Source organism: Haliotis rubra, unplaced genomic scaffold, assembly GCF_003918875.1.
Source record: "Haliotis rubra isolate DU_JTF1 unplaced genomic scaffold, ASM391887v1 Scf20, whole genome shotgun sequence".
Lineage (NCBI taxonomy): Eukaryota > Metazoa > Mollusca > Gastropoda > Lepetellida > Haliotidae > Haliotis > Haliotis rubra.
In genome coordinates, this window is record NW_025766003.1 from 3752661 (window position 1) to 3766811 (window position 14151).

Below are 14151 nucleotides of genomic sequence, written 5' to 3' on the forward strand. Positions count from 1 at the left end.
CTCGGTAAATGAAACTTAATGACTTGAAATACGGAGGCTGCTAAGCAGTTACTGCACGACAGGGATTCAGAGAGGATGGTCATGTATAATCCCTGCAAGTAATACGTAGATGAGCTGGCAGCCTTGTTAACCAATGTCAGACCGCATACTGTAGTTATACCATGGTAAACGCGGCCCCCTTGGTTCACACAGGGTTTTGAAATCGAACTCAACCCGGTGACGTATCGATCTTATCATAGAATATATAGAATAGAATAGAATAGAATAGAATAATTCACTTGTATAGCGCCTAATTTCCACGCTAGGCCTGCTCAACGGCGCTTTTCCAATCATTACTGGTCGGCTCACCTAGAATTCATAGTTACGAGTATGTCCCTTAGTCGTCACAGGAACCGATAATCCTTGGTTCGATTCAACGATTTTACTTTCTTTGAGGTTTTTACCAAATTGGCAAACATGTCAGAATTTCGTGTTTCTTCCATATTAGGCTAGCATTGCGGTGATATAACTTACATACTGTTGCAGCACTGATTGAGTTTAGTTTTACGCCGCACTCAGCAATGTTACAGCTATATGGCGGCGGTCTGTAAATAATAGAGACCAGACAACCCAGTGATCAACAGCATGAGCATCGATCTACACAACTGGGATACGATGACATGAGTCAACCAAGCCAGCGAGCCTGACCACCCGATCCCGTTAGTCGCCTCTTACGACAAGCATGGGTTACATGGGTGGCATACTGTTGAAAGCGATGTACAACACAACTCTCTCCTTTGGTTGTTTGTTCTAACGACAAGGATGGCCGGAATGAGGTCCATTCTGACTCACGCACCCAAGGGTTTAACGCAACCGAATGAAAACCTTTTCGCCATGCAGGTTGAACCAGGACTCAGATCACAAAGCCCTTGACACAACGCCTGTGGTGAATCTGTATTAATGCATTTGAACTACGGTCGTCTTAGCGCTAAGATCGATCTGCGGAACGGGACCAAGGGCAATTCAGCGCAGTGACTAAAATATGCGTGACGTCTATATATCAAAGACCCGAGGTAGGGCTAAGATCCCTTAGTGAAACGGAACCCACAGAAAACAGATAGACATAAAGAGCTTGCAAAACATATACACGTGTACATGCCTGTTAACTCTACCATTGATCTGTGATGATCAATTAAGAAGTCACATTCAACAAGACTCCCAATACCATCCTGTGCCGTTCGATGTGGCGGATGCTCTATTTTCAATTGTCGCCGATCAAAATGAAATAATTTTACAACGCTACATTGCTATGAGGAAATGCCAATTGAAACAGCAAAGATGTACACTGACTGAAAAGAAACAATTATGGTATTAGTCGATAGTTGAGATTGACAATGGAACGTCTAGATCAAACGCAAGTTGTAAAGTCTTCTGCTATGAAAGGAGGTGATGTTAATGAACAGGCTGTATTGATTCTCAATAGATCAACTCAAACCGATAGCTCGACAAAACAACTTTTTATTGTCAGAGTGTTACACAGTACGCTCCCGTCACGCAAACTGTCATTGAAGATGGTAATGCTGTTGCTTCCGTCTTCACGATGTCACCAGGATACGCGCTAACGTTTCAGGGTCGGTTGGGTAGCCTAGTGGTTAAAGCGTTCGCTCTTCAGGCGTGGTTTCGCTCTGATGTTCCCGATCGTGATATTGCTACAATATTCTAAAAAGTGGCGTAAAACTATACTCGCTCATTCACTATCTCGGAATGGCACCAGAAATTACACACAAACGTTTCAGGGATAGTTGGGTAGTCTAGTGGTTAAAGCGTTCGCTCGTCAAGCCGAATACCCGGGTTCAGTCCCGCATCTGGTGTCCCGGGCCGTGATATTACTCGAAAATTCTTAAAAGAGGCGTAAAACCATACTCACTCACCGCCTTCACGAGGTCACCAGGACACACACACACACACACACACACGTTTCAGGTGCGATTGTGTGGTTCATTTGGGACATCGCGGTATTGTCAATACCCAGCTCTACAAAGTTATCTCAGCGCACGGCGATTGAAAGTTAGCTTAACATCATTTCTTTCACTTCCATATTTTGAGTGTGGTGTGGTCAGGTTCGCTGATCTGGTTTAACACATGCCATCGTATCCCAATTGCGTAAATCGACGCTCATAGTCATACTATTGTTCACTGGATTGTTTGGTCCAAGCTCGATTATTTACCGAACGCCGACAATAGGTGGAATATTGCTGAGTGCGGCGTTAAACAAATAAATATCCCACCAACACAAACAAAACAAACAAACACACAAGCAAACAATCAAGTGCTCTTCAACTTTATACCTCAGGGTTCAGTGAGCGTTCGGTAAATAATCGAGCTTGGACCAAACAATATGGAGTTGAAAGAAACTATAGCCTTCACGTCGCCTGTTTAGTAGGCCTACTAGCATACCAAAAGTACCATGGTGGCCCACACTGAGGGCCAAGCAGACCAAAGACAAGAACCATCTTTGATGTGACGCGACCATGGAATCGAACCACAGGCCTTCCGCTCTCCGAGAACACCCAAACATCCTGCACGCCGCTGTTAATCTCCTTGCACGTTATGCACGAGACGCACGTGCTGTTCCTGCTCCTGAGACCTGAGCGTGGCGGGCATTGAGCCACAATCGTCTATTTGCCGGCACCTGGTTAAGGTGGGTAGTCAACACGCCGACTTGACGACAGCTGATTCGGGGCACTATTTGTCAATTGGCTGATACTTTTTTAACTGATTGTTTGTTTCAGATGTCTTTGATCTGCACCCTCCTAGCTGCGATCGTGGTGGTAGGTGGCCTTCTCTTCCAAATGAACATGTCATATGCACAACGTAGAAAGACAGTGAAACAGTCAGGGGTGGAAATAACTTTAAAATTGCTAGTGTATTCCGGTACAGTGGCACATGTAAAATCACTTGCCCTGATAATTTTTCGACTATACTGGCTGTCTTTTGGTTGAATTTTTAAATAAACAACATAATTAACATTGGAAAGTCAAGTGGACACCGGTACAGTGTGAAATACAAATTTGCTTGCCCGACAGAAAGAAACACTGGACTCGGACGTCGGGCAATGGGTTATTTCCACCCCTGAATTTTAAACATCGTCCAGGCAGTCCTAGGCCTCGTTTCGCAAAGCTATCGCAGTGCTACAAGTGTCGTTAGTCCGTGTTGCAGTATAGGGGCTACGACAGCCATAACGCTACGTTAGCTTTGTGAAACGGGGCCGTGGGTTGAACTTGGGTTTAAATAGTCGCGCCTCAATATTCTTCCTTAACATCACCGTATTTTGACTCTGATGTGGAGAGCATACTCCCCAATTCCTGCCCGTTCTGACCTGTGTTTTAGCCCCATTCCCCTCCAAAGTATGTATAGTGAAGCGACCATTTGTTTTTACTGAGCTTTAATTTCTAAAAATAAGAAAAGGGCATGTTACTGAATTTAATTTTTACAGGCGGTTCAAATGTATCACACATATTGGGTGTCCAACAGTTGCGTTTCAATGAAGGCAATGTAGAGATAACACTACAGCAATATGTATCAAGTGTCATTTAGATGGAGTAAAAGACAAATACTACTTTCTATTAGCTTGTCCGTACTACAATACAAATAGGATGCAGTTTATTCCTGGTTATCATAAAAATCCATCTGTATTTAAGTTTAAGCAGTTATGCACAAAAAATATGAATGTTATGAAAAGACTAGCTGAGGAGAAACCTACCTGTTTGACTGCTATATATTTATGCATTATATTTATGTATATTTATTGTATGCGCACAAACAAATAATTATGTATTTTTTTGTAATGGCCATGAGGCCATTATACCAAACAAACTCTCTCTCTCTCTCTCTCTCTCAAATATAAGTAAAATACATGCTGCAATTTGTTGCCTCAATATTGTGGGGATAGGACGAAGAATTGAGCTCCTTGTAGTTAAAAATGCATCTCAAGTTATAATATGGCTGAATAGGGCGTTAAAACATACATAAAACATAAAACTAGACTTTAAGTGAACAAATAATTATTATTCTTTGATACATTTTTTGATCGTCAGTTGTCTTGTCAACAAATGTTACGTTGCAAATATCTATTTCAGGGCAAGGCCCTTGCCGCATTACCCAAAGGCTATGTTTTGAAAGGTATGCTTCCTTCCATGTCGTTACGGTTAATCTACCCGTCACGTAGGACCCGTGAAGATCCGAGCAAGAATTGATCTTCAGCAACCCATGCTTGTCAAAAAAGGCGACTAGCGGGATCGGGTGGTCAGGCTCGCTGCTTTGGTTGACACATGTCATCGTATCCCAGTTGTGTAGATCGATGCTCATGTCAAGCACCGGATTGTCTGGTCCAGACTCGATTTTTTACAGACCGCCGTCATACAGCTGGAATATTGCCGAGTGCGGCGTAAAACTCCAATCAAGAATCATATTGCGTAGAGGGAATATATTGGGAGAATACAGTTTGTTGCACAATCTCGGTGTCGTTGGTAGTCATTGCAGAACAGCGAATCCGGTGTGATTACAACATTGTGAAATGTTGAATTGAACTTATTATAATAGTACTGATCCATCTTTGTCGACGTCCTATGCATATAGAAGTATTTTAGTCAACGTTTATGGGAATAATCGGCTGTGTAATTCTATATAAATGCATATTTGACAGTTATCAGGTTTCTTTAACAATGGAATGCTAAAAACATTCCTTACCTAAAGTGGAGTAGCATTTTCCAACTTATTGAAAACGGTAATATTGTTTGTGAAGTATTCGTCAAATCTCATGTGTGTTGTGAATTGTCAATCTTTCTGCTGTCAGTAAGTTCCAACTGTGGCAAAAGCGAAAGTGACTTAGCCATCGTCACAATCGTGGCCGACCTTGACTTCAAGGGCACGGCAGTATGTGCCGGCAATATCGCAGTGCCCTTCGAACGCATCGACAAGGCCACAGCACGACTTGCAGTGAAATACAACAGCGGGGGTTCCAGCAAATGCCAGTTCACTGTGAGTACAAGATAACGCCGTCACACGTGGAGTTTAGGCCACGAACTCCAACTGTATAATGTTTGAAATGGTACGAACGTAAGAAATTTAGTTTATCCCAAGCTTGAAATAAAATGATCCATGGCTACGTGTATAGAGTACGATGCTTTCACTGGATGTTGGCATCACCATTGTCAGATTTACTTTAGGCCCGAAATGTGTTCAGTATGATGAATCACTTTTAGTTCAAAATGACCCTTTTGTTATCCTGCAGAAACGCGACAAAGTTCGCGTGTACGTGCTACACGTGAAAGTGGCGTATGGCGATAACGGCAATCTTGTGTACAAAGCGGAGGAGGAACGAACAATTACCTGCACTTTCGACCCCACGAACAAGAACGAGACTCGAGGCAGTCTCATCACAGCTGGGTAAGCCACGTGTGAACATCCAACGGGAAACCTTACAATAGGATAAAGACGAAATTTTCTCTTCACGATAGGTGTTTCTCGCGTCAAACCCACGCAGTACCCCTCCTATATAAGTACTCATGCTTTTGCCTACAGGCATTCGCAGGTTTAAGCAACATTTTTTCAGGCCAACACAATTTGCCAAATACTGCTGCTCATAAATTATAAGAGACGAGAAAAACTTTAATAGTTCCAGAAACACGAAACTTAAGTATATACAACTCAAATTTGATAAGGATCGCCATTGAAAAGATGGTTATTTATTGAAAGTTGACAAAGTCAGTATTGCGTGGAGACGTATTGGAAATATATAACCGTTTGAGGCGCGTTTGTGATCCATAATGTCTCCTTGTCCTTGCTTTAGAAGGTAAGTCTGCCAGTTCTTCTGATCCCATCCTAAATCATCGAGCACAATAGCGGTCATATTCGGCTACATTGGAATTCGGAAATCTCTCACTTTCTCTCGCATCATATAGACACAAGGACCTGTTAGGTCGAACGCTGTCGACCAAATGCACGTCGCTGGGTAGCTGGTCTATTGTCTGCCATGGAATGCAGGCCAAGCTGATCACTCTTTGGCTGACAGCATAGAAGTGTGAAAGTCACGTTGTATGACATACCTTTTTCAGTCGTCAAATAACGTCTATAAAGCTGAGGGACTATATATGCATGCGGTTGCAATTCTCATTAGCAAATGTGCTCTCTGATAATGATGTACAACGATTCTGTGACGTTACATCTAAACATTAATGCCCATGCCTGCATATATGTTCGTTCATCAAGCGGAGGTCCTAAAGAGGTTACCAAACCGTTGTGTATCTCACCATTTTTTGTTTGATGTTTGGGTATTTGCTCCCTTTTCTAATTTTTCCAACATTGAGTGTATAGTCCATGCCGTATCATACTTTATACTTAAAACGTCCGAACATTTCTGGATGCTGTGTCAATATGGCAGGTTGATTGCGCCAGGGGCACTGTCTAACTACCAGGGTCCAGCGGTTACCTCCAACCTCAAACTGCAGCTGACCGATGTCCTTGGCAAGGACATGGTAGGGCGGAAGGTATGGCGGAGCAGGAAGGTGCAGCTCAAGGGCACGACCAGTGGTGAGTCTTTCTGATCGTATTGGTCATTTCAGACGTAAAACAATGGTAGAAATCGTGTGTCTTGTCGCATTCTCAACATATTTCCATGCAGTCAGCGTTTTACTGTGGCCTAAAACAATTCACGAAATAACAAAGTTGTTTTCTCTCCTTTACACATACCTAAGCTGTCGTGACATAACCTCTAACGACATCTAAACACTGCTTGAAGGTTCCAGTGGAGAGAAGGGAGTGAAGCCTGTCGATTGTGACGCGATTGGCCACTCCTCGGGAAAGCGGTACGCTGTCATCCGAGCAGGGTAGGTCAAGGTCATCTATCAGAACACTACATGCAAGTATCATGTACTTTATCGTTGTAATGTTCTATATTTCTGCATCTGCAACCGCCGTGAATGTTTACGGTTCTCGGCAACGTTTGGTGGTGAAGCAAATATCTGGCATCCTGGTTTTATCTTCGTAACATTTGGACCATTTCAGGTGCGGGGACGGTATTGTCTTTCCCAAGGACAGGGGTTTCATCACTGAAGGCCTGGTCACCAAAAGCCCTTTCTTCGAGTCTTTTGGCATTGAGAACGATACAGCTTTGAATTTTCAATGCAACTTTACTTTATGCACGAAAAAATGTGATGGGGTGAGTGTTTTTGTCGTGCCGGTCACATTACTAGTTCTGAAACTGTATATAGAATTGGCACTTGTATATATTTATATAATCTGACTTTCAGTGATAGCGTAGGAGGTGCCGAATATTGTGGACTCTAATTCCCCCGTAGTATCTAAAGCTTGAAACGAACAAGGATCATAGATAGGACGTACACTTAGTCTGTTTGCAGTGAAAACGTACCGATGAATTTCACTTTAAACAAAAAGTAAATCAAATAAAGTCAAATTAAGATTGCGAATCCTCATAACTTTACCTTGCCAATTGAACACTAAAATCTCAGAAATTTATTCAACTTAGGGTATAAGTTGTTTAACAAACGATCATAGTTTCAAATCGCTATTATTGGTTTGTATTACAAGGGGGTATAAGTTAACGCTCATCACGCACCGAACGTGCATTTATTTCACTGTTCCAACTACTGCGCGTACCCCCCATGTAATACAAACCAATAATAGCGATTTGAAACTATAATCATTTGTTAAACAACTTTATCCTAAGTTGAATAAAATTCTGAGATTTTAATGTTCAATTAGCAAGGTAAAATTATGAGGATTCGCAATCTTAATTACACTTTATTTGATTTACTTTTTGTTTAAAGTGAAATTCATCGGTACGTTTTCACTGCAAACAGACTATAAACACTTGTTTTATGTTCAGCCATCCGTTTCCTTCACTGAATGTCTTCCTAATCCGGTTTTTAGCTTTTGGCTGATGGTACAGTTATCTGATATCAATGCTCCATAACTGGGAACGTTTATGACTGTTACAGTTCATCCATATTTACATATGCCTTTCCGTTGCTGTGTAAATGTAAACAATGTTTTGCAGGACTCTTGCACAAATCAGAGAAGACGTCGATCTAATCCTTTCCAAGGTATGCCTATTTGATTCCCTTGGCTTTTAAACGTCAAATCTCCTTTGTGTCGCACTAATAGTAGCCGTTAGGTTCATAACTGGTAACGACTTGAAAGAAATGGCAAAGACAGGAAAGAATCGTATGGTGTAGTGTTCTACAAATGCTTGGAAAATGCTTTTTGGCAATTATTTGATAATGGTTGATAGTTAAGATTCAAAACTCATATATAGTCATTCATACCACCGCGACCTAATATGGCATGAGTAATCACGATGTACCATTCCCTAATCATAATGATTACTCGTAAAATATCGAAAAACTTAGAAAAAATTCCATGGTAGAAACACTTCAAAGAAACAAACTATACTGTGACCCACCTGGCAGGCAGACAGGGCGACAGAGTTATGTAACACACGGGCAGTTCATGTCAGGGACCGTCTCAAAATATCTCCAGTATCTATGCGATTTGAATTAAGACATTTTTACGTAATTATTTTGAATATAACTACTACAGGAGTTCCATCTTTTTCACATACAGATGTTCAAAAAAACAAAACTTTGTGTAATTTAAATAGTTGAGGCTATATGAATAATTATAGTCTGTATTTCAAAACTACAGTTTGTACTTAGAATATTTACGAATGTTGTTAAAACGTCAAACTTTCCTCTCATGAAGTCACCCCTCAAGTGCATATTTTCATCTAAGCTTTAATATCCAACTAGGTAAAGTCGTGCATGTATCATATATGCGCTTTTATCTTGTCAAATTCATCATATTGATATTGAAGCCAAAATGCATTTTGCAAGCATTTCTGGCCTTACTAAGTAAAATATTTACAAGCCACATCCCTGTAACCCCCCTAGAACATTGAAAATAGTTGGGTATCGTTCATAAAAATTGTTTTCTCATGGCTTTGGATATATCTGGATTAACCAATCTGTTGGTGATGAACTTTCTTTTTTACAATTGTTTTAAAAAATCATTGATAAATGAATTTTCTCAAAGTTGGACGTCCACTTTGAAAAACAGCTCAAGATATGTGATGTATAGAGCATATTAATTCATATTTGAACCAGAAAGATACCTGTATATCATTAGAAACAAAGGTGCGCTCTACTTACACCAAATTCAGATGCAATGTCTTGCCACTACGTTATAATGAAGGTAGGTGGCAATCAATCGAATCTGGTTTACGTTTGTGTCCCATTTGCAACAACTCTATGGAGGATGAGTATCATTTCACACTTATATCCCACTTATACAATGAATTGAGAATGACCTTTCTTCCGGTACACTTTTGGAAATTCCCTTCTATCCATAAATAAATCTGTTATGTACATCTCAGGAGAATCTAATCAAACGTATACAGTATTACATTTACCATGCTTATATAAAAAGAAATATGTATTTAGAAACACTTTAGACTTCATTTGTATGCTCTTGTTAACTATGATTAGTTATAACTTGTATATGGGCCTTTGGCCTCGTTACAAATAAACTCCTTTTGACTTTGACTACCAACATCCGGAACGCTTCTTCCAACAGCACCTTCAGAAACGGAATTCCTAATCTAGTAGCTAACGTTTAATAAAATGCTTTTAAAATATGCTACTCAAATTCGCAAAAGCAGTTAAAGAACCGTTTATCTCAAGTAACATATACTTTGTTAAACGTGGATCGCTGAGCGGTATTCCACTTATATAACGGCAGGCTATGTATAATAGAGTTTGGACCAGATAGTCAGGTGATTGACATGTTCAACATCGATCTGCACACCTAGGATACGATCACAACCAGACTGACCATCGATAGTCGCCTCTTATGTTTCGATGAAGATACTTTCTAACCCAGATCTTCAGGGGTCCTATCTATCGTAACATGAAGACATATGGTGTTTAACCTTTGAGTTTGTTTTAAATTGCTGAAATTACTTTCAGATTTAGAAGAGCCAATTCACGGCGACATGCATGTGAAATCGGAAGTTCATCACCTCGCCGACATAGAACCTCGACACCACATGTCCAGGACTGACGCCATACAGGTCATGGTAGTAGATCGTCGTGTCCAAGATAGCGCCCTCTACTGGTCAGCGATACTTGGATTGGGGCTCCTCGTCGGGACGTCATTTGCAATATCTATTGCATCATGTATCGGCCCCCTCCGTATCAGAACAGTTCACAATGGCAAAGTGTAGCAACACCTGAACTAAACCCTGACAAACTCATTACTCTTTGTTCTTACTTCCTACGTCATTTAATATCATTCGTCCTGCATCTGGAACACCGAAGACCCGGGTTCGATTCCCCACATGGGCACAATGTGTGAAGCCCATTTCTGGTGTCCCCCGCCGTGATATTGCTGGAATATTGCTAAAAGCGGCGTAAAACTAAACTCAGTCAGTCAGACAGTCCTGAATCTGCAAGATTCAAAGACCATATTCCACCTCCTCCTTGGATCCGCAATCAGATGATCCTTGAAGCTCCGAGTTAGAATTGGTCTTCAGCAACCCACGCTTGTCGTAAGAGCTGACTAACGGGATCGGGTGGTCAGATTCGCTGACTTGGTTGACAGTCACTGCCTCCCAATTGCGTAGATCGATGCTCATGCTGTTGATCACTGGATTGTCTGGTCCAGACTCGATTATGTGCCGACCACCGCCGTATCGCTGGAATATTGCTGAGTGCGGCGTTAAACAACAAACCAAACGTAATAAGATGGCATTTACATGGAACTCGATCTTACGCCGAGCTTCGGTAACAGTATCTAACCCGCTCCATACAAACGTTCCCGAGGGACTGTCCCTACAACCCGGCTCCAGACTACCCAAAGTGTTCCTTCATCGACCCAGATGCAGGTCTGCATCGCACTGTTTTCAGTAAAGTGCATGTGTTCTAATCTACCAATATGCAACACGAGTCACTTCCTAAGTCGCATGTCATGCCCAAATAAGAAACATCTGGCAGTGGACAACCTTGCTGTTATGTTGGACGTGATTTGTTTCATATTGAAAATCGCCAGACTGAACATCACCTGTGACAGACTGAACTTGTAGAACAAGAAAATATCCCTGATGTGTATATTTCATACTTTGGTCAGGACGCTTTGCAAGATTTTCATTGGGTTTTTAAGTCGAGTGCATTGTGAAAGATGCAAATTCTGTAAATGACTTATTTCTTTTACTTGTATCAAACCAGTGGCTGAACACTGACCTAAGGGATATCCTAAATCCTAATATCATTCCCAACCCGATGGCGCTCGTACATTTTCATATTTTTACCCGTATGTATGTCTATTGATATTTTTATCTAAAAACTTTCAACTCGCCGATGTGTACGTTCCACCAGAGCTGACAATGCCGTTCAGAAGGTAACGTGTAAAGCATGTTGTACTACACTTTGTTGGTGAAGTAAAAATTCTAGTAATTTGGGGAGGGAGAAGGGAATGAAAGGGATTCGAACCCAAGTCAATCTAATCAATCCACTCGGCCACAGTAGCTCCCTAGGCGTTTGAGTGCTGGTTCGAACGATGGGATTCAGTCTTTTGCAGGTTCTAGAATTTGCACTTGAACAAAATAATAATTCCCAATATACCAATTGTTACAGACCCCACAATCATCCAACAGCTTCAACACATGCCTCTTCGTGAACGCCAGCCCCGGATGTATCCTTGTGTAACGCCCGTGTAAACCAGGAAATCTTATGTCCTCGTAATTCTATGCCTGCTGTTTTGACGGGATTACTTCAGATTATTTGATGTCTTGAAGGCGACATACATCGATATTGGCATCATGCCAGCTTGTTTCAATGACAATGCCCGATATTTTGCCGCCTACTCACATTGGGGAAACTTATCCAGGTGAATTTGTTTAGGCAAACCAAAATTTATATAATATACAAGCATACAAACCCAAACAATTTGCAGCAGATAATTTAATTGAGTACCTATGCCATCGAATACATGCAAATAGTATAGTTTGGGGGATTTCTTACCTAATATTATGTATAGAACAAAACTAGGGATGGTGAATTCTTTGAAGGAAATATTCTTTTGTAGTGAAGATAAATATACAAGTATTTTATTAAGCTGTTCCTACGTACAGAGACACATGCATATATGTAGCAGTGTGTAGAAGAATCTATTCAGCATTAAGGCCGGAGACTCGTGTAAAATTTGATTGCATAAAATGTAAACATACAAGGCGTTTAATGTCCATCATATATGCAACATTCAACACACATATCCAAGTAAAAATATATACTGATAAAATTACAACAATAAGTAACATAGAAGTTTTGACTAAACTTGCACACAGAGCTATAGATGTACATTTGCCTCGGGTACCCACGGATACAAACCAAGTGAAGGGAACGTACTATTAAGATTATTACTTTGGATAAAAACGGTAGTGTTGAATCCTTCAGACCTTCAGTACAGAGCCCCAACAGGTCTAGAAACGTACTGACATCTTATCGACTTACAAGATATATTGCTGAAATAATGCTGATGTTAAATGTTAAATCACTCCATTTTCATACATGCGCTGTATAACACATCTAACTTCTATCTATTGTGAAACAAATTGCTAATCTGAGTCATTCAACACTAACAAAAACAACCAATGTGCGTTTTAATGGCCTCATCACAAGGCAAGTTGGTCTAACCGGAATATATTTCAGAATTCTCATCTCGGATTTATATTCTGACACGACGTTACCAAATCCCTTGGAGACAGCATGGACAAGATTGAAACTGTAAAATATTTAATTTTGCTGAGGGACCAATCTGTACCTGGTGGGCCTTTGGTTCTTAGTTTGGGTCAGTGTTTCGAAGCGGTTGGGTAGCCTAGTGGTTAAAGCATTAGCTCTTCACGCCGAAAACCCGGGTTCGCTTCCTCACATGGGTTCAATGTGTGAGCCAATTTCTGGTGTCCCCACCCATGATATTGCTGGAATATTGCTAGAAGTGACGTTAAATCATACTCACGCACTCTGTCAGTGCTTCCAAACATTTTGAAGAGCCAATCCTCTTTTATGTCGACAACGCATAATTTGCTGTGCCATGTGAAGTGCCAGATGAAAATATACCTTTTCCAACACATTTGTTTCCAAATAATTCACACATCTATGATGACCAAATAGATATTATATTTCTTCGTGTTTAATTTTGTTAAGTGTCCCCTTTCTCCAATGGATGACCTGTAATCAAACTTTCAAGCACAGGGGTTGCTTATCGGCAACCCACATGGTGAGATGTTATATCAATGCCAGTTTTATAACTAAAAATAAATAAACGTCACGATAATAAACAACAACGTTTATATCTAAGACTGGGTTTGACTGATAATGGCAGCGAGTAGTTACATGTCTGGTCAAAGCATCATGATCTTCAATACTGTGACTGACGTACTGTTGCAAACGTAATGAATGACGTACTGTTACGTAAGGATTTTCTCTTTCTAAAACGAAACAGAATTAATCGTAAATATCGAAACAGCATATGTTCAAATCCCCAAGAATGTTTTTTTCACACAAGGATGTTGAAGATATATTTTAGAAACTTCAATTTCTCTCAAATCACGACGTCTTGGGAACTCTTGAAGTTTAGATGACATCGGCGCCTGTAAATACATTACATGTCCGAGACTTCACGATGACAGATGACAAACTGATAGGATAATTAATAAAATTTGACCGTTTATCTTGATAAGGAGTATATTGAAGTTACAGGAGCGGTGGGGTAGCCTAATGGTTAAAGCGTTCGCTCGTTACACTAATGACCCGGGTTCGATTCCTAACATGGGCACAATGTGTGAAGCCCACTTCTGGTGTTCCCCGCCGTGTTATTGCTGGCGTATGGCTAAAAGCGGCGTAAAACCATACTCACTCACTCACTAAAGGCATCACAATAAACAAAATATAATTTTCAATATTTTAAAGTCATTTATAGCTTCAGTAATGCTTTGGTTTTATGCTGCCTTTTAAAAATACGACCGCCTCCGTGGTGTGGTGGTTAGAGCGTCCGCCCGGAGAGCGGAAGGTCGCGGGTTCGATCCCCGACCGCGTCATA

The 14151-nt window shown here is 40.9% G+C and overlaps 1 protein-coding gene across 1 annotated transcript; it reads left to right on the plus strand.

The window, feature by feature from the left end:
- The first annotated feature begins 2589 nt into the window (after nucleotides 1–2589).
- On the plus strand, nucleotides 2590–10309 carry LOC124275618 (vitelline envelope sperm lysin receptor-like). The gene is made up of 10 exons (XM_046711222.1): nucleotides 2590–2680; nucleotides 2772–2810; nucleotides 4119–4161; nucleotides 4835–5019; nucleotides 5273–5427; nucleotides 6422–6570; nucleotides 6779–6866; nucleotides 7045–7198; nucleotides 8057–8102; nucleotides 10023–10309. The coding sequence occupies exons 2-10, from the start codon at nucleotides 2772–2774 to the stop codon at nucleotides 10277–10279; spliced, it is 1116 nt and encodes a 371-aa protein (XP_046567178.1). The 5' UTR covers nucleotides 2590–2680; the 3' UTR covers nucleotides 10280–10309.
- Nucleotides 10310–14151: the final 3842 nt, after the last annotated feature.